This window comes from Chiloscyllium plagiosum, unplaced genomic scaffold (genome assembly GCF_037043375.1).
Source record: "Chiloscyllium plagiosum isolate Xiang-an unplaced genomic scaffold, Cpla_swu_hap1 HiC_scaffold_12, whole genome shotgun sequence".
NCBI classification, from domain to species: Eukaryota; Metazoa; Chordata; class Chondrichthyes; order Orectolobiformes; family Hemiscylliidae; genus Chiloscyllium; species Chiloscyllium plagiosum.
In genome coordinates, this window is record NW_028270150.1 from 89,831,009 (window position 1) to 89,850,532 (window position 19,524).

The 19,524-nt window shown below is 42.6% G+C and overlaps 1 protein-coding gene across 4 annotated transcripts in view; it reads left to right on the top strand.

The window, feature by feature from the left end:
* Positions 1-19,524, top strand: part of lcp1 (lymphocyte cytosolic protein 1 (L-plastin)) — a 75,426-nt gene that overhangs the window by 48,220 nt on the left and 7,682 nt on the right. For all 4 annotated transcript variants that reach the window (XM_043700340.2, XM_043700341.2, XM_087993042.1 and 1 more), the window contains exons 6-12: positions 1,156-1,237; positions 1,426-1,591; positions 2,817-2,959; positions 7,893-7,988; positions 9,173-9,368; positions 14,547-14,625; positions 18,216-18,330. In XM_043700340.2, the coding sequence (XP_043556275.1) occupies positions 1,156-1,237; positions 1,426-1,591; positions 2,817-2,959; positions 7,893-7,988; positions 9,173-9,368; positions 14,547-14,625; positions 18,216-18,330 (877 nt within the window). The remainder of the gene's footprint in view (positions 1-1,155; positions 1,238-1,425; positions 1,592-2,816; positions 2,960-7,892; positions 7,989-9,172; positions 9,369-14,546; positions 14,626-18,215; positions 18,331-19,524) is intronic.

Here is a 19,524-nt window from a genome sequence, read left to right on the forward strand (position 1 = left end):
CTCTGAACAGAATCGATCAGTAAACATTTAAAAGAGGCAAAATGTTCCATTTTGGTGAATAGTTTCACTCCCCGATAATGCACAGAAGTCAGTAGAGCATTTATAGTTCCACGATGATCTAGCGTTCATCTCTCACAATGCCATCTCAAATATCATGGTAGTGCCAACTCAACTGTGCCACTTCCAAATACAGGGCATAGTTGGCAAGTGTCAAGATTAGATTAGTGCTGGATAAGCACAGCAGGTCAGGCAGTATCAGAGGAGCAGGAAAATTAACATTTCGGGCAAAATCCCTTCATCGGGCTTTTGCCCGAAACATCAATTTTCATGGTCCACTTTAATCTTGACTCTAATCTACAGCATCTGCAGTACTTTTGTGTAGTTGGCAAGTGAGTGAGCGTAATTCTACCTGTACAAAGATGTTATTACACACCTCTGGAGCAAGTGGGACTTGAACTATACCCTCCTGGTCCAAGGTTAGGGATTGTACCACTAGTGAGTGAACATAATTCTTACCAATGCTTTGTTTCCCGATTTCCAGACTTTAGGGATGTGGTGGCTTGCCCTTCCCTTCAGCTGGTGCCCCAAATTTGCATCCGTATTTGTGTCAACCATTACTTCATCTGTGGGCAGGTTTCCATAAATGAATTTGTAATCCCCATCTCACCTTCTCTCACTTCCTTTTCATGTTAATATGGTTTTAACATTTCTGTGAGAGTCCTGGAAACTCTTTATTTTCCCCCTCAGCCCTCCAGTTTGAGCTGTCAGGAGAGAGACACAACATTCACCTTAAGTGCTCCTTCTCCACCAGTAGTACTGTGTCCAGATACCTTGGTTACATCAGCTCCAGAAACAGGAATGTGTATCTGAATAATTCTAAAACCCAGAAGGGGTTTGTGTGTTTGCTGTTCATAACCAAAGAATTCCTCACTGTGCAGTGGGAAAGGCAGAATCAGTAAGGTCTTGCTAATATATATCTGATTTTTGAAACCAGTTTGTTGCTTTATCTTAGTTGCCTCTGGAAAGATAATCTCTCGTAAGATTTGTTTGTTTCGATTTTTCATTTTGTTTGCTGGCTACTGGGTCTTTGAAGTCATGGATATTTATCATTTCTGATCATACGTTTCTGTCTGATGGTCTTCTGTTTTAATCTAGTAAAATGATCAATCTATCGGTACCTGACACCATCGATGAGAGGACGATTAACAAAAAGAAGCTCACCCCATTCACTATACAGGTAGCCAGTTCAACTTGCATAGGCTAAATGAATGAAAACCTATATGCCGTTTTAACACTGCATTAACGTGCTCATCTTTGACAACCAGATACCTGTACATTGCTAGCTGCCAGAAAGACTTTGCTTTCTCGTAACTATGACACATACAGATGTTCACTACTGCTTACAGCCTTTCCTTATTTTTGCAGGAGAATTTGAATCTGGCTTTGAATTCTGCCTCAGCAATTGGGTGCCATGTAGTTAACATTGGTGCTGAGGATCTCAAAGAGGGGAAGCCTCACCTTGTGTTGGGCCTGTTGTGGCAGGTGATCAAAATTGGTCTGTTTGCAGATATCGAACTGAGCAGAAATGAAGGTAGGTGCTGGTGGTTCTTAATGGGCAGCTGTCTGATTTCCCCCAGTGATTTTAAGTTTGAGGGTTGGTTAAAGCTTTTAATAGAGAAGGGTTAAGGATTGATCCACTGGTAACAAGAGGCATATTCTAAGGGCAAGCTATCTCATAAGCCTGTTCTGTCATTCAACTAGATAATGGCTGATCTGTACCTTAACTTCTAACCTGCCTTAATTCCATAATAATTTATACTTTTATTACCTAACAACAAAAATCTACCAATTGCATTTTACACTTTTTAAAAAATTGTTCCACAGCCTCAATAAGGTTTTGAATGAGAGGGATCTAGATTTCCTTGACTTTTGATGTGACAAAGTTATCCCTCACCTTCACCCCTCCTTGACCAGAGGAAATAGGTTCCATTGACCTCATCGCCTCCTTTTGAAGTATCTTAAAACAGCTTTGTCAGATCACCTTTTAGATTCAAAGGACTGCAAGTCTAGTCTATTGAACTCTTTTAGTCCTGGTACTGTTGTGGGCTGTACCCACTCTGTTGGTCCTTGATGACAAATTCTTGTGACTTCTACACATTGGACCTTGCCCAGTAAGGTCTTTAATTCCCCAGACTGTGATCTCGTGTCAAGAATCGATATTGCAACACTTCTGTTTTAATTCCCCCCGGTCGTGGTCAGTGTGTGATAAAAATCTACCGGAAGATTTCCTTCATTCTTTTGGCTTGAGTGCAGCCAAGTACCTCAACCAGTGTAACATTGGAAATGGACACTGTTGTGTGTGGAGTGAATCTGAGCTCGATGTAAGCCTGGGTCACCTGGCTCATAAGGGACTGTAGTAATGCGAAGGTGCAGATTTTGCAGAGTTGGCCGGTCAGTAATCCTTGTGCTTCCACTTGAGTTGGGATGACCAACATCAATTCAACAAATCTACCTCCAAATTGCCGATCACGTGATTGATTAAAACTCACCGCCTTTTGGCAAAAGTGAGCTTTCAGAGAAACAGTTGAGTTCTAACAGTGTTACGGTCCGACATACTGTTTTGAAGGTGTACTGTTTTATCAAACTGGGCCAATTAATTGCTTCCTCCCGCGGAGCTGGAAATGCAATAGTTATTCATCATGGGCACATCTTCATTTGTTATTTTGATCAAGTTTCCACTCCAGGATGCTGAGTTTTTCTTCTTGAAGAGTTGTGAGGAAAGCCTTTGTTACTTATAAGCGGTGTTTGTTTTTCAGCACTAATTGCCCTGCTCCAAGAGGGTGAGGATCTGGAGGACCTGATGAAGCTGTCCCCTGAGGAGCTGCTGTTACGTTGGGCAAACTACCACCTGGAAGGTGCTGGCTGCAAAAAAGTGAACAACTTCAGCAGTGATGTCAAGGTACGAATGAGCCATTCAAGAGAGACCAGTTCAGCATTTTCTCGGCTCATGCATGGGAGGATCACGATGGCAAAGATGTATTTCTTGCCCATTCCCCAAACTGCACTGAGACGATCGCAATTCTCTGTCTTAAATCCAGGGCAGTGCTTGGGGCATTGGTGACCACGCAGTGGTGTCGGGTAGGAAATTTGCCACCCTACTGTCTTACCTCAAAGAGGCCTTTTGGGTGATTGCCCAACACCAGGACACCCATTCGTAGCCGTGTGAGCATCACTTCATTGTTCAGTGATAGGCCACATTGGCAGGAAGAACAAGATAGCTTTCTCTCCAAAGAGAAACAGAGTGGTGCGCCTGTGGAATTCTCTGCCACAGAAAGTGCACGGTGGCTCAGTGGTTAGCACAGCTGCCTCACGGCACCAGGAACCCGGGTTCGTATCCCACCTCGGGTGACTCTCTGTGTGGAGTTTGCACATGCTCCTTGTGTCTGCGTGGGTTTCCTCCGGATGCTCCGGTTTCCTCCCACAATTTAGCATTGGCCATGCTAAATTGCCCGTAGTGTTAGGTGCATTAGTTAAAGGGAAATGGGTCTGGGTGGGATACTTTTCAGAAGGTTGGTGTGGACCTGTTGGGCCGAAGGGCCTGTTTCCACACTGTAGATAATCTAATCTTAAAAAAAAAAGTAAGTGGTTGAGGCCAAAACAATAAATGTTTTCAAGGAGGACTTGGGTATAGTTGTCAGAGCGAAAGAGACCAAAGGGTGTAGGGAAGAGTGCAGGAATGGGATACTAAATTGTGTGATCAGCCATTGAATGGTGGAACAGAATCAGAGGGCTGAATGGCCCACTCCTGCTCCTATTTTCTGTGTTTCGTGGTTCTGCATTTAGCCAGACATTTTAAACACTGTGCTATCACTGGTTGCTAAAAGTAAAGCAGTCAGTATGTTTTGATAGTGTCCACTCCCATGAATCTGTGCTCTGATAATTTTGCAGTTCTTTTGATTAAACAACTTGGTTGCTCTCTCTTTTTGTTAATTACTTTCTCCTAAAGCCTTTAGAAAAGATAGAACTTGCATTTACACAGCAGCTTTTACGCTCTCAAATATCTATAACCAATGTACTAGTTTGTGGTGGAAGCAAACATCATGGTATTCGTACACAGCAAGGTCCCTCACACATCACTTAAAGGGATGAACAGATGATCTGTTTTTGTGGTGTCAGCTGTGGCATTTACCCGCCTCTTGTTCAAGAAGATCTATCACAACCACATCAAACCAATTGAGGTCTGAAATCCCCTGGAACAAGGTCTCCCCTTTCTGTGTTGAACTACTTTGATGCTTCAGAACACTGCATCAGTTTGATGATGGAAATTTTCTGAAATACTGTAGACAATATCTGTAAAAGTAACACACCTCCTCCTATTTCTTTTTAAATCAGTCATCAGTAGAAGAAGCTCAAGTAAGTCCATTTGCTGTAAACCTTACTGTCTCCCGTTCCCTATTATCTTACTCCCTAAATATTGTGTGAAGTTGTTCAAGGTGTATGTACATTTGACCAACCTAGTGCTACGTTTTGAAATGGTTTGTTGTACATAGCGTTATGTTGTAAGGGATGTGTTAGAACTCCTGGTATAGAGCCTTGTTCAATGGGTGTGCCGATCAATGAGATAAGCACTTCCGATTTACTCACCTCCAAATACCACCACCTCAGTTTTTCATCTTTGGAGAGCAAAGTGACCGTGAATTAAATTCCATGCTGGATTATCCAATCATGCACACTCTTCCCTGCTGTTGAGTGAGGCTCTCCTCCAGGAGCTGTAGAATGTATGCAGGACCACTGTGCATTCACAACCAGAGGCACAAACAAATTATCAAGTAGATATTAAGACCAACTTCTTTGCTCCATGGACAATTGAAGTAACTGTCAGCACATAGTAGTCAGAACCTAAGAATTAAGAATGTATGAAAAGCAGTTTGATACTCCGGTGAGAGAGGTTCTGAAGTTTTATGGGCTGAATAGACACCTTTTCCCCTTTTTTTTTTTGATGTTATTTTGCAAACCTATTCTGAAAAGTAGCAAAATATCTGCACCCGGCTACACGTAGACATTGGCTCAATGGCGTATTTGATATAGCAACTCTGAAAAAGCAAAATTTGAATTTCTTCCATCAAATAAGGGAAATGGTATCAAGAGCCTATAATGTCTGGGTCTCCTGCGCTATAAGCCTCTCAAGCCTGCTCTGCCATTCAATCGGATCGTGGCTAGCCAGATATTCCTCACATCCATTTTCCTGCCCTTTACCGTAGCCATTGATTCCCAGAATGATGAAGAATCGTCTCTATCTCAGTCTTAAAAATACATAAGGACTCTGCCTCTACAGCTGTCTCTGACAAGGAGTTCCAAAGACTTTCAACTCTCTGGGAGAATAAATTCCTCCTCATCTCAGTCTTCAGTTGGTGTCCCTTTATACTGAGACTATGCTGTCTCGTCTTAGACACACACACATGAATGGAAACATTCTCTCAACACTTACTCTGTCAGGCCCCTTAAGAATACTATATGTTTCAATGAGATCATCTCACATTCTTCTAAACTCCAGTGAGTGGTGTCCCAACCTATTTAACCTTTGTTTATAAGACAATCCCTCCATCCCAAGGATCATCTTAGTCAACCTTCTCTGAACTCCAGTGAAATAATATCTTTCCTTAAGAGGATCAAAACTGCTCACAGTACTCCACATGTGATCTCACCAGCACCTTGTACAATTGCACTAAGACTTCCTTAGTCTTACACTCCAACCAGCTTGAAATAAAAGCCAATACTGCATTAGTCTTCCTGATTATCCGCTTGTCCCTGTGCTCTGGCTTTCTGTGTTTCCCTTGGCCTCTTTGGCTGTAGGATTGGTCAGTCTAGCCAGTGGCAGGGTTATACCACTCCTGGCTGAGATACGGAGGTCAGAGTCAGATCCTTCCCTTTCAACTGGTATGAATCCTGACATGCTGTCTGACTCTGGAGCTCAATATCCCAAAGGGATGCCAGAAACTGAGCCTGGCATGCCTCTCATGGTTAGATCTACCTGTTGACTGAAATATGAAAAGGGCTAGATAAATCTGCCACTTAAATATTCAGAAAATTCTGGCAAAACTCAGCAAGTCTGGCAGAGTCTGTTTCCATCCAAAGATGACTCTTCAAAGGACTGAGTTCTGAAGAAGAGGCTTTAGACTCAAATTATTAACTCTGATTCTCTTTGCATGTATGCTGAGTTTCTCAAACACTTTGTTTTCATTTCAAAGGTTTCCAACATCCATAGTATTTTGCTTTTATTTGCCAAGTTTGAAACACCACATAGGGGAAAGAGCAGAGGAGATGTCTTGCATTCCATGCAGTGAATTTAATATCCACGGGACATCCCAGATCAAGGGCCCACCCTCTCAGGTGGGAGAGGGTTCTGAAGTTTTATGGGATGGATAGGCACCTTTTCCCCAGAGTTGCTGTGCATTCAGTGAATATTTTTCCCTGAGCAAAATGCAACTGCTTTCTGCACAGTAAGATCCCCTAAATAGCAGCTGGGGTGAGCGGCCACTTGAGCCGGATTTCAATACTGTCAGAGGAGTGAGACTTGTTGGCCAGGCTGCTGACTGCTTTTCAGGTGGTGCTGTGGGAGATCATTCAACCAGCTGATCCCAGTTTTGTGCCTGTTCTGAAAGGCAGCACTTTGAGTGGTGCAGCATCCCCTCAACGCAGGGTGGATTCAGCCTGGATTACTGACTGGAACACCGCTTGCTGCTTCAGACTGGAGAGGCAAGATTGCTACAAGCAAGACATGTTTACCCTTGACCAATAATTTTCTTTTTCGATTTTGCACGTGCAATTAAAATGGGTACTGGAGAAAAACACATTGCTAATATAAAGGGGATTCTAGCAAAAAAAAGTAGCCTGTTAAAGACCATAAAAACAAGTTTTAAAATTTTATTTTCCTTTATTTATTCTCAGAAAGTGGGCATCATGACAAAAACAGTTTCTGTCGCCTGTACACCGTTGCACTGAGTGTGGGCCCTTGATTTTTTTTAACATAACAGAATGGTTCACTGCATCCACTTCCCAGGGCACTTAATAATGAGTCAGACTGGGGTCATATGTAAGTCGCAGTGGGTATTGACAGTCAGTAAAAACAATAACTGCAGATGCTGGAAACCAGATTCTGGATCAGTGGTGCTGGAAGAACACAGCAATTCAGGCAGCATCCGAGGGGCCCTACCCTCTGTTAAATTGAGATTTTAACACACGTCAGCTTTATGGTCCTTTTTACTGACACCAGCTTTTGACCCGATCTTTAAAACTGATATTAAGCTGTCAATCGGCCTTGAGGGAATAAATGTATATTCTCTGGAGTATTAGTTCAGTGACATCACCATACCTTATGAAGCTTCATTTAAGTACAAATACGCAGCATTCCCAAGTAGCATCTAGATGAAAAGGTGATTGCAACATAATTGGAAGCATATTTACCGTGTCTTTGGTGTTGTGCAATAATGGTCCCTCGAATGTCTTTTCACCCTCGTTGTGTCTCCCTTGAATGTTAAATCCTGTACCGTTTTACTTTCCTCTACTCTTTGTTTGTTTGAATTCTTAATGCTGCCCTTTGGATGTCTCGTCTTTCTGGACTGTTGTCATGTGGGTGAACTCAAAAAGCTGACTGACTTCTGTAACTTGATGAAGGTATCTGTTCAAACCATTTTTAATGTTTTGGATTAAGGTGGGTTTACCGTGCTTGGAGATCACATGTTTGCTCTATTAGTCCACTGTTTTGCATGCAGAATTTTTAGTCTTTTGGAATTAATTAGAAGTCTCCAGTAACGGCGGCATTCTTTCAGCGTGCTTGAGCTATTTTTGTATGGAATGTACCAGTTTCTAAGTCCTTTCCTTTATTCTTGCAGGATTCAAAGGCTTACTTCCATCTTCTCAATCAAATTGCACCAAAAGGTGATGAAGAGGGCCAGGCTCCAATTCCAGTCGATATGTCCGGTATTAATGTAAGTATTAAAACCTGCAGTCTTCCCTTAGCGTATCTGTACACCTAGCATCTGGTTACCGTTCTCTGGGATAGTGAAAAATAGTATTCAGTTTGCGGCAAGATTGGTCAAATAGTTAAAAATAAAGATAAACAGGAACTTCGGCACTTCTGTGCAACCAGTCAATAGGTTTAGATGTTTTCTAATTAACCTGGTCAGAGACGTAGTCAATGTGTGTCGTCTAAGCTGCTGATCGAGGGTTAAACACCACCTGTATAACTTGCTGGTTAACCAGTTTAACTTAATTTATAGACATTTTCTAATCAACCTATTCAGGTATGTATAATACACCAATTGAGTAGGTAGACTTGAATCTGAGGTAGGTATGCGGCCACTGCATCATATTAACTTTACTTGCATAACATATGAATAAACTAATTTAACATTTTAAAAAAAAATTATATTGTCTAATCAACTTGTTCAGAGATGTTATACACCACTGGAGGAAGTGGGACTTGCTCCAGGGCCTCCTGGCCCAGAGATGGGGTCACCACGTCTCATCACAGCTTATTGACAAAGTGAGTTTAATTCCTGGGCAATAGATTTAGTGAAAGGGGAAATTGATCAGATATTCACATTTCTTTTTCTGTGTAACGGTGATTATATGTTTAACTTTGCTTCTGTAACAAATTGGTTAGTGCGTTTAACTTTGCTTCTGTAACAAATTGGTTAATGGGTATTGTTATCTTGTTGTTAGTTAACTGATTCATTTCTCTTAGTAGTTCATGATTTGAAATTCTTGTTTTTACCGTCTTTTAAAAAAAATATACAAATGAATTTACAATTGCATTGATTTCAATGAATTAATGACTGCACCAAAATAGAATGGATAGGAGCTTAAAAATGAAAGAATTAACCAAGGTGCTGAACTCCTGCTGGGATTAGGAGGTCAGGGTGAGTCTACTCCAGACAATGAGCTGAATTTTGGTGGACAAAGGAAAGATTGGCAAAATAATGCAGGCAAACAGGAGAACCCTTTCTAGGAATTCACCTCCATGGTGATGGGTATCAGCACCGTATCGTAATTCTCAGGAGAGCTGCCGGCAAGGACGCAGAGAACGAGGTGGGTTTTGGGTTCTGAGGAGTGTAGGACAGAACACGTTGTTTGCTGGTGAAATCACACGTGCTTTCAATTGCGTGCGCAGGAGAGTGACGATCTGAAGCGAGCAGAGTGCATGCTTCAGCAAGCTGACAGGCTTGGCTGCAGACAGTTTGTCACCGCAACAGACGTGGTCCGAGGAAACCCCAAGCTCAACTTGGCATTTGTCGCCAACTTGTTCAACAAGTATCCAGCTCTTCAGAAACCCGAGAACCAAGACATAGACTGGAGTCTCCTCGAGGGTAAGCTCCTGAAAACTCTAGAATGCCTCAGTGTGAAAAATCTCTCCAGCTACCAATGGTTCCTGCCAAGATCCCATGAACCAATGTCTGCTCCTCCCCTAATATGAGCGACAGCAGGATTAATTTACTAATTCTGATACGAGTTACGCGTGCGCGCGCGTGCACACACATCCCCAACGTAGGATTAGCTAACTAATTCTGATATGAATTACAACCCTCCCTGTTTTAGGATTGACGAATTAATTCTGATGAGTTGTTGCCCCTTGTAGGATCAATTTACTAATTCTGTGTCCCAGCACTTAAAAGGATTTCCTGCACTGAAATCCAGGCCTACAATGGCTGAATCCTGGTCACTGACCTCTGTTCCCTTTTGATTGGGGCTGTTTGCTTCAAGTAAGCTTATCAGTAAACTTACCTGCTAACTCAGCAATCAAGGAGCCAGACAGTCAGGTTAAAATCTAGCAACGATATTACCATCCTGGTCAACCAGGGGAGCACTTATTGCAAAAGGGTTTCTTGATCTGTGCTGTTGAACTATTGCCCACAAAAATATATTTCTGTTGCCATTGGAGTACACTACACCAATTTTATCGGAATAGTTTGGAAGTCCTGAGAAACATACAACCAAGATATAGGAGGACTGTTTACATGCAGAATCATAGAATCCCTGTAGTGCAGAAAGAAGCCGTTCAGCCCTCGAGTCTAGAAAGACAGACTTGAGCAAATAGAGAACTAAGGAAGTTCAGATGTAATGACACCATCTATTGCAATTTATCCCTACTCACTTGGTCCCTGTTCCTTTTATAAATTCCATTTTATGTCTCCAGACTTGAGTATCCTCTGCAAATTTGTTAACATTTGTTAATATTTGTTAACATATATATCTAGTGAAGAGGCTCCAGAGCAGATCTTTAAGCGATCAATCCTCACCATATACTCTCAATCAACATATCCATATTGAGTGGTGGAGCAGGCTGTATAGACTATACAGTCAACTCCTGCCTGTATACCTTTATAGAATCATAGAGGTCAACAGCATGGAAACAGGCCCATCAGCCAATTATTCCATACTGCCCAGTTTTCACAATTGATCTAGTCCTATTTGCCTGCATTTGGTCCATATCCCTCATACCCATGTACCTGTCCAAATGTTTCCTAAATAGCAAAATTGTATTCCCCTCCACCATTGCCTCTGGCAGCCTGTTCCGGACACACTCCCCTTCGGTGTGAAACAATTGTCCCTCTGGACCTCTTTGTATCTCTCCCCTCTCACCTTTTAAACCTATGCCGCCTAGATTTAGATTCCCCTGCCATGGGGGAAAAGCTATTGGCCATCTACCTTAATGACACCTCTCATGATTTTATAGACCTCTGAGATCATCCCTCAATCTCCAAAAGTCCCAGCCTATCCAACCTCCCCTAATAACTAAAACCTTTCCATGAAATCTTTTTTGCACTTTTTTTAGTTTAATAATATCCTTTCTTTAGTAGGGTGACCATAACTGCATAAAGGGCTCCTAATGTGGCCTCACCAATGTCTTGTATATCTGCAAAAAGACGTTCTGATTCTTGATTTGGAGATGCCGGTGTTGGACTGGGGTGGACTAAGTTAAAAATCACACAACACTAGGTTATAGTCCAACAGGTTTATTTGCAACCACTAGCTTTTGGAGCGCTGCTCCTTCATCAGGTGGTTGTGGAGTATAAGATTGTAAGACACAGAATTTATAGCAAAAGTTTACAGTGTGATGTAACTGGAATTATATATTGAAAAAGATCTGGATTGTTTGTTAAACCTCCCATCTTTTAGAATGGGCATGTGGTTTCAGTTCTTTCATATGTAAACCTGGGCCGACATGACACCAATTGTTAAAGTTCACTTGAGAATGTAACTTTTAAATGTTCTGCAATTTACATATGAAAGAACTGAAACCAATATGCTCATTCTAAAAGGTGAAAGACTTAACAAACAATCCAGGTTGTTCTCAATATATAGTTTCAGTTACATCACACTGCAAACTTTTGCTATAAATTCTGTATCATATGATCTTATACTCCACAATCACCTGATGAAGGAGTAGTGCTTCCACATAAACCTGTTGGACTATAACCTGGTGTTGTGTGATTTTTAACTTTGTTCTGATTCTTGGACTCAATGCTGTGACTAATGAAAGCAAGCATGCTGAAAACCACCTTCACCACCCTGGTCAGCTGTGACTTCACTGTCAAGGAACTATAAACCTGTACCCATGGATCTCTTTGTTCTATAACACTCTCCAACCCCTACCATTTGACTGTGTAAGTCCTGGCCTGGTTTGACCTTCCAAAATGTAACTCCTTCCATTTATCTAAATCAATCTCCATCTGTCATTCCTCAGCCCACTGCTCCAGTAAATCAAGATCTCGCAGATAACCTTCTTCAGTGCCCATTGTACCTCTAATCTTGGTGTCATCCACAAACATACTAACCATGCCTCCTAGATTCTCATTCAAATCATCTATATGAATGACAAATAGCAGTGGACCCAGCACATATCCTTATGCCACACCGCTGGCCTACAGTTTGGAAAAACAACCCTCTACCACTACCATTTGTCTTCACTCTACAATTTTGTATCCAAATGAATCACCATAGAATTCCTACAGTGTGGAAACAGGCCCTTCGGCTCAATGAGTCCATACTGACCCTCCGAAGAGTAACCTATTCTCCCACCCTATTGTCCTATATTTATCCAAACTAATGTGCCTAACGTACACACCCCTGAACACTATGGGCAATTTAGCATGGCCAGTTCACCTAACCTGCACACCTTTGGGTGGCACAGTGGTTAGCACTGCTGCCTCACAGCACCAGGGACCCGGGTTCAATTAATCCCTCGGCCGACTGTCTATGTGAAGTTTGTACATTCTCCCCATATCTGCGTGGGTTTCCTCCAGGTGTTCCGGTCTCCATCCACACTCCAAAGATTTGCAGGTCAGGTAAATGGGCCGTACAAAATTGCCCATAGTGTTAGGTGCAGTACTCAGGGGTAAATACAGAGTAAAGGAATGGGTCTGGGTGGAGTACAGTTTGGAGAGTCAGTGTGAACGTGTTGGGCGGAAGGGCCTGTTTTCATACTGTAAGGAATCTAATCTAATCTTTGGATTGTGGGAGGAAACCCATGCAGACACTGGGAGAATGTGACAGACGGTCACCCGAGGCTGGAATTGAACTGGGGTCCCTGGCACTGTGAGGCAGCAGTGTTAACCACTGAGCTACTATGCCGTTCTCCTTGGATCCTGTGAGATTCAACCTTATTCAACAACCCACCATGCAGTGATGTTTTTAGTGTGTAAACCTTCGTCTCTACACCCTCTCTCCCAAACCGTGTCACGAGATTATCTCCAATTTCATCTGCTTTCATCTTGGTTAATGATATCTTGTGTGGAGCCTTGTCAAATGACTGATCATGTAAACAGTGTCCATAGACGCACCCTTATCTACTGTCTTTCTTTAACTAATGTTGTTGACTTTGATTGTGGCTGCTGTATTCCCCAGCTAAGGATGGATAAACTAATTACTTTCCCTCAGGATGGACATTTCTAACTCCTAGGATGAAGGGATTGTCTTAGGAGAACAGATTAAATAAACTGGGCCTACATTCTCTGGCATTTAGAAGAATATGGGGTGATGTACTTCACTGAAAATTCTTAGGGAGATCTACAATGTCAATGCAGGTGTTTCCCTGAGCTGGGCATGGGAATGGAGGAGAGATATTGGGAGCGTGGGTGTGCCTCTCCAACCAATCGACACAGTTTCAGGATAAAGATCAAGCCAGCTAAGGCCAAAATGAGGAGAAATCCCTTTTCTCTCTGAGGATGGAAGCCTTTGGAATCATTTGCCCCAGAGCTGTGAAGGCTCAGTCATAGTATGGAAGCAGGCCGTTTGGGCCATCGAGTCCACATTGACCTGCCAAAGAGCATCCCACTCAGACCCACCCCATTTCTATAATCCTACATTCCTCATGGCCAATTCACCTAACCTACGAGTCCCTGTATGCTATGGGGATTTTATGGCCAGTCCACCTAACCTGCACATCTTTGAACTGTGGGAGGAAACCAGAGCACCCGGAGGAAACCCACACAGAGACTGGGAGAACGTGCTAACTCCACACAGACAGTTGTCCGTGGCCCCTGATGCTGTGAGGCAGCAGTGCTAACCACTGAGCCATCGTGCTGCAGTCACTTGTGGGGCGTCTAAACAGAAGATTAGCCTGGTGCACAGATTTGATAACCTTGTTTAATGAAGAAGGATTTAGAAAAAAAGGTGAGACAGTTCAGAGAAAGCGTATATGACTAATGCCTGGAATGGGCAGATCGTCTTGTGAGGAAAGGTAAGAGGTGACTTGATTGACGCATATGAAATCCTGAAGTGAGTTGATTGGGTAGATGTTGAGCTGAAAATGTGTTGCTGAAAAGCACAGCAGGTCAGGCAGCATCCAAGGAGCAGGAGAATCGACGTTTCGGTCATGAGCCCTTCTTCCAGGAATCAGCATCAATTGTGATCTTCAATTGTGATCTCCAATTGTGATTTCTGATCTCTAGCATCTGCAGTCCTCACTTTCTCTCAGGGTAGATGTTGAGAGCATGTTTTCTTTTATGAGAGAATCTAGAATCCGGGATCCCTGTTTACAAAATCAGGGTCACCCTCTTAAAGTCGTAGAGATGTACAACATGGAACAGACCTTTTGGCCCAACTCATCCATACCAGCTGAACTAGCCTCCTTTGCCTGCATTTAGCCCTTATCCCTGTGAACCTTTCCCATCTGATTAAGCTTTTTGTTTTCCCCCTCTCTCTGAGGACTGAGAGTCTTTAGCACTCTGCTTCCAGCATCCTTTTAGGAAGAGACAGAGTATTTGAGACAGATATAGGTTGATGCTTGTTGAGCAAGACTTATTGGGCGAATGTGGATTTGAAGATACCATCAGCTTGTCCAAGGTCTTATTGAAGGGCAGAGCAGACTTGAGGGGCTGAAAGGCCTATTGTTTTTGATTTTTACATTTATTCCTGTCCCCTTGGATGGCAGAGCAGATGTGAAAGGCATGTTCTTACATATTTCTGCACCTCTATAATGAATTCTACTTCCTATCTTTTTGGATGACTTTGTGAACCATCTATCTTTATTTTAAACTTTGTAGGTGAAACGAGAGAGGAAAGGACTTTCAGAAACTGGATGAACTCACTTGGTGTGACTCCTCGCGTGAACCATTTGTACAGGTGAGGGAAACCAATGGAATAAGATTAAGTTCAAGGTTAAGCAAGGATCCAGTTGCTGCAATCTATAGGATTAATCATACATTAACAATCTGAATTCAGAGGCACAGAGAGATTGTATAGTCAGTCTACACACAGAAATTTGTCTGTTACCTTGAGTCTTTTAACAATTGATTGCCCCTTGTTTCAAGGCAAGCTTTAGAGTGAGTGTCTTTGTAGCACTTTCTCTGTCCACTCGAGAGTAATGGACATTTGAGAGTTAGCTAAGCAGAATTTGGTGGAATATTCAGACAGCATTACCAATCCACTGAAGTTGGTTTTGCAAGGGGTTTAACTGAGTTCTTGTAGTGATGGAATCAAGAATGACATGAGCATTTATTCAACAGTTCTTCCATTGAATCTGGAGAAGCGTAGTGACAACAGCTGGTCTGGACACTGGGACTTTCATTGACTGCAGAGATATTTGTTATCAAGCACTCGTTGCTGTAGTGTAGAATGTTAAGCTGTCATAGTTGACCCCGGTGTTAGATCTCCTCATCAGTGGTGGCTTTAGGAGAGAGGTGACTGTCAAAGTTAGGAGGTACTCAGCATTTTCCAGTGTATGTATCTCATAAGACTATAAGATATAGGACCAGAAATCTGCTCCGCCATTCAATCATGGCTGATAAGTTTCTCAACCCAATTCTCCTGCTTTCTCCCTGTAACCCTTGATCCCCTTGATACTCAAGAACCTACCTATCTCAGTCTTAAATATACTTAATGACCTGGCCTCCACAGCCTTCTGTGGCAATTAATTCCATAGATTCACCACTGTCTGGCTAAAAGAAGTTTCTCCTTATTTCTGTTTTAAAAGGTCTTCCCTTTACTCTAACGCTGTGCCTTTGGGTCCTAGCCTCTCTACCAATGGAAACATCTTCCCAACATCCACTCTGTCCAGGCCATTCAGTATTCTGTATGTTTCATTTAGATCCCCCCTCATTCATCCAAACTCCATCAAGTACAGACCCAGAGTCCTCAAATGTTGCTTGTATGTCAAGCTTTTCATTCCTGGCACTATTCTAATGAACGTCCTCTGAACATGCCCAGAACATCCTTCCTGAGATATGGGGTCCAAAACTGCGCACATTACTCCAAATGTGGCCTGACAGACCCTTATAGAGCCTCGCAAGTACATCCCTGCTTTTATATCCAAGTCCTTTTTAAATAAATACCATAATTGCATTTGCCTTCCTGACTACTGACTCAACCTGCACATTTACCTTGAGAGAACCTCGGACTAGAACTCCCAAGTCTCTCTGTACTTCAGACTTATGAATTTTCTCTCCATTTAAGAAATAGTCAATGCTTTTATTCTTACTACCAAAGTGCATGACTTCACACTTATCCATGTTGTACTCCAACTGCCATTTCTTTGCTCACTCTCCTAACCTGTTCCTAACCTCTCCTAACACGTGTCAGGACTTTTCCTGTGTTAATAAAGAAGAAAATACCTCAGTCTTTCACACGCCATGATGTACGTCCCTTCTTGAATGTAGTTATAATTGTCACATTCCTAAAAACTTGGAAAGGGGTGGGGAGAGAAGAGAGAGTTATTTATCTTCTCAAATCCATAGGATGAGTAAATGATGTTTTGAAAAGCCTATCCGTGTTGAAGTGCTCAGTTAGAATGCCATCGGAGCTGCAGAACTTTGTTCTCTTTCATGTGTTTTTGAATGTTTGTTGCACCTCTCACATCACTGGTGGATTAATTGTGGAGTCTGCCTCACCAGGGATAGCAAGCAGAGTCCCAGCTGTCCCAGTGAACTTAAGGGAATTTATATTTGCCAGGAATTGGTGTTGGAGAGACTGTTCGGTCTGAAGGTTGATAAGTCCCTGGGGACTGATGGTCTACATCCCAGGGTACTGAAGGAGGTGGCTTGAGAAATCATGAATGCATTGGTGATTATTTTCCAGAGTTTGATAGATTCGGAATCAGTTCCTGCGGATTGGAGGGTGGCTAATGTTGTACCACTTTTTAAGAAAGGTGGGAAAGAGAAAGCAGGAAATTATAGACCAGTTAGTCTGACCTCAGTGGTGGGAAAGATGCTGGAGTCTATTATAAAGGATGAAATTACGACACATCAGGATAGTAGTAACAGGATAGGTCAGAGTCAGCATGGATTTATGAAGGAGAAATCATGCTTGACTAATCTTCTGGAATGTTTTGAGGATGTAACTCTGAAGATGGATGAGGGAGATCCAGTAGATGTAGTGTACCTGGACTTTCAGAAAGCTTTTGATAAAGTCCCACATAGGAGGTTAGTGAGCAAAATTAGAGCGCATGGTATTGGGGGCAAAGTACTAACTTGGATTGAAAGTTGGTTGGCTGACAGGAAACAAAGAGTAGTGATAAACGGCTCCATTTCAGAATGGCAGGCAGTGATCAGTGGGGTACCGCAGGTATCAGTGCTGGGACTGTAGCTTTTTACAATATATATTAATGATATAGAAGATGGTATTAATAGTAACATTAGCAAATTTGCTGATGATACAAAGCTGTGTGGCAGGGTGAAATGTGAGGAGGATGTTAGGAGATTACAGGGTGACTTGGACAGGTTAGGAGAGTGGTCAGATGCATGGCAGATGCAGTTTAATGTGGATAAATGTATGGTTATCCACTTTGGTGGCAAGAACAGGAAGGCAGATTACTACCTCAATGGAATCAATTTAGGTAAAGGGGCAGTACAGAGAGATCTGGGTGTTCTTCTCCACCAGTCAATGAAGGTACGCATGCAGGTACAACAGGTAGTGAAGAAGGCTAATAGCATGCTGGCCTTCATAACAAGAGGGATTGAGTATAGAAGCAAAGAGGTTCTTCTGCAGCTGTACAGGGCCCTGGTGAGACCACACCTGGAGTATTGTGTGCAGTTCTGGTCTCCAAATTTGAGGAAAGACATTCTGGCTATTGAGGGAGTGCAGCGTAGGTTCACAAGGTCAATTCCTGGAATGGCGGGACTACCTTACGCTGAAAGACTGGAGCGACTGGGCTTGTATACCCTTGAGTTTAGAAGACTGAGAAGATTGAGACATATAAGATTATTAAAGGATTCGACACTCTGGAGGCAGGAAACATGTTTCCGCTGATGGGTGAGTGCCAAACCAGAGGACACCGCTTAAAAATACGGGGTAGACCATTTAGGACAGAGATGAGGAGAAACTTCTTCACCCAGAGAGTGGTGGCTGTGTGGAATGCTCTGCCCAAGAGGGCAGTGGAGGGCCAGTCTCTGGATTCATTTAAGAAAGAGTTGGATAGAGCTCTCAAGGATAGTGGAATCAAGGGTTATGGAGATAAGGCAGGAACAGGATACTGATTAAGGATGATCAGCCACGATCATATTGAATGGTGGTGCAGGTTCGAAGGGCAGAATGGTCTACTCCATATCTATTGTCTATTCTGGTATCAGTTGACCTGCACCAGTCTCTGGGTTTGAGAATTCTGACTGGATCGGTATCCAGAACTGCATCTCGACTTTGAGCAGTTCTAAATGCACAGTCTGAATGCACAATCCTATTCTCCATACTGTGGAGATGATTTATAATCTGTCTTGTTACAGTGACCTGGAAGATGCCTTGGTAATTCTGCAGCTCTACGAAAAGATCAAAGTTCCAGTGGACTGGAGTCGGGTGAACAAGCCACCTTATCCTAAGCTGGGAGCCAACATGAAGAAGGTAAGTTTTCTCAGTGGAAGGCCAAAACCATCTGGCAGGTTAGGATCAGAGTTTTCTGCAGTCTAACTGTGCGGTCAGCAACCAGCCTTGATGTCTCTGATCTTGCCCCTTTTGTGATCCTGAGATTCCTCCTGTTTACTCAAATGGAAACAGACTTTAGATATTAATGTGTTTTTAAAACCAAAATTAAAGCACTTTAGCCAATTTATAAGTAGACAACTGTTGAAAATGCATGACTTGAAAAGGCACTTTTTAAAAATAAAGTTATAGAGTTGGGGGAATGGGACTGACTGGATTGCTCAGTGGAGAGATAGCATAGATTTGATGGACTGCATGGCTGCTTCCTGTACTGTAGTAATGACTTTATTTTAATATGGCTTAATTTTAATAATTTAGTCAAAATTCTGCTTCAACGTCCCAGAATAGACACTAACAGGGCTGCATAGCTGAGAATTGGAGAATGCAGGCTTTGGGATGTACACATGTATTTAGAAAAAGCTAGTTTAAAGGAAATCACTCCTTTGTTTTACCTAGTGAGTAATGGCCAGACTTCTGCAGCACTGTAGCTTAATGGGTACCACTGTTGCATCAGGGACCTGGATTTGATTCCATCTTTGGGTGACTGTCTGCATGTTCTCCCCATGTCTGCGAGGGTTTCCTCTGGGTGCTCTGGTTTCATCCCACAGTCCAAATATTTGCAGCTTAGTGGGCTGGCCATGCTAAATTGCCCAAAGAGTCCAGGAATGAGTAGGCTAGGTCCATTAGCCATGGGAAATACAGCATTACACGATTAGGGTAGGGGAATGGGTCTGATGGAATGATCTTTGGACGATCGGTTTGGACTTGATAGGCAAATAGCCTACATCAACACTTGGGATTCTGATTCTTGCTGGCCAGTCTCAGTCCCTGTGGTTGACCATTACATTAAAATTCTTATCTGCCAATCTAATAGTCATACATGACCACCCAGTTTCCCAGAATGTAAGGCAACAGCCTCTTTGTTCTAGGTGCATTAATTTTGGGTGGGCTCCTGTCTAGCCATCCTCAAAAGTGTGCTTTTTACAACCTTCCTAGTACTTCCTCAGTGTTTGAAATGAAAATTTAATTCCAGATGTATTCACAACTTGCTTGAACAATGAATGGCAGGCATGTACTGTTGATATCACCCACCCACTCCCCCATCAGCAAGGGCAA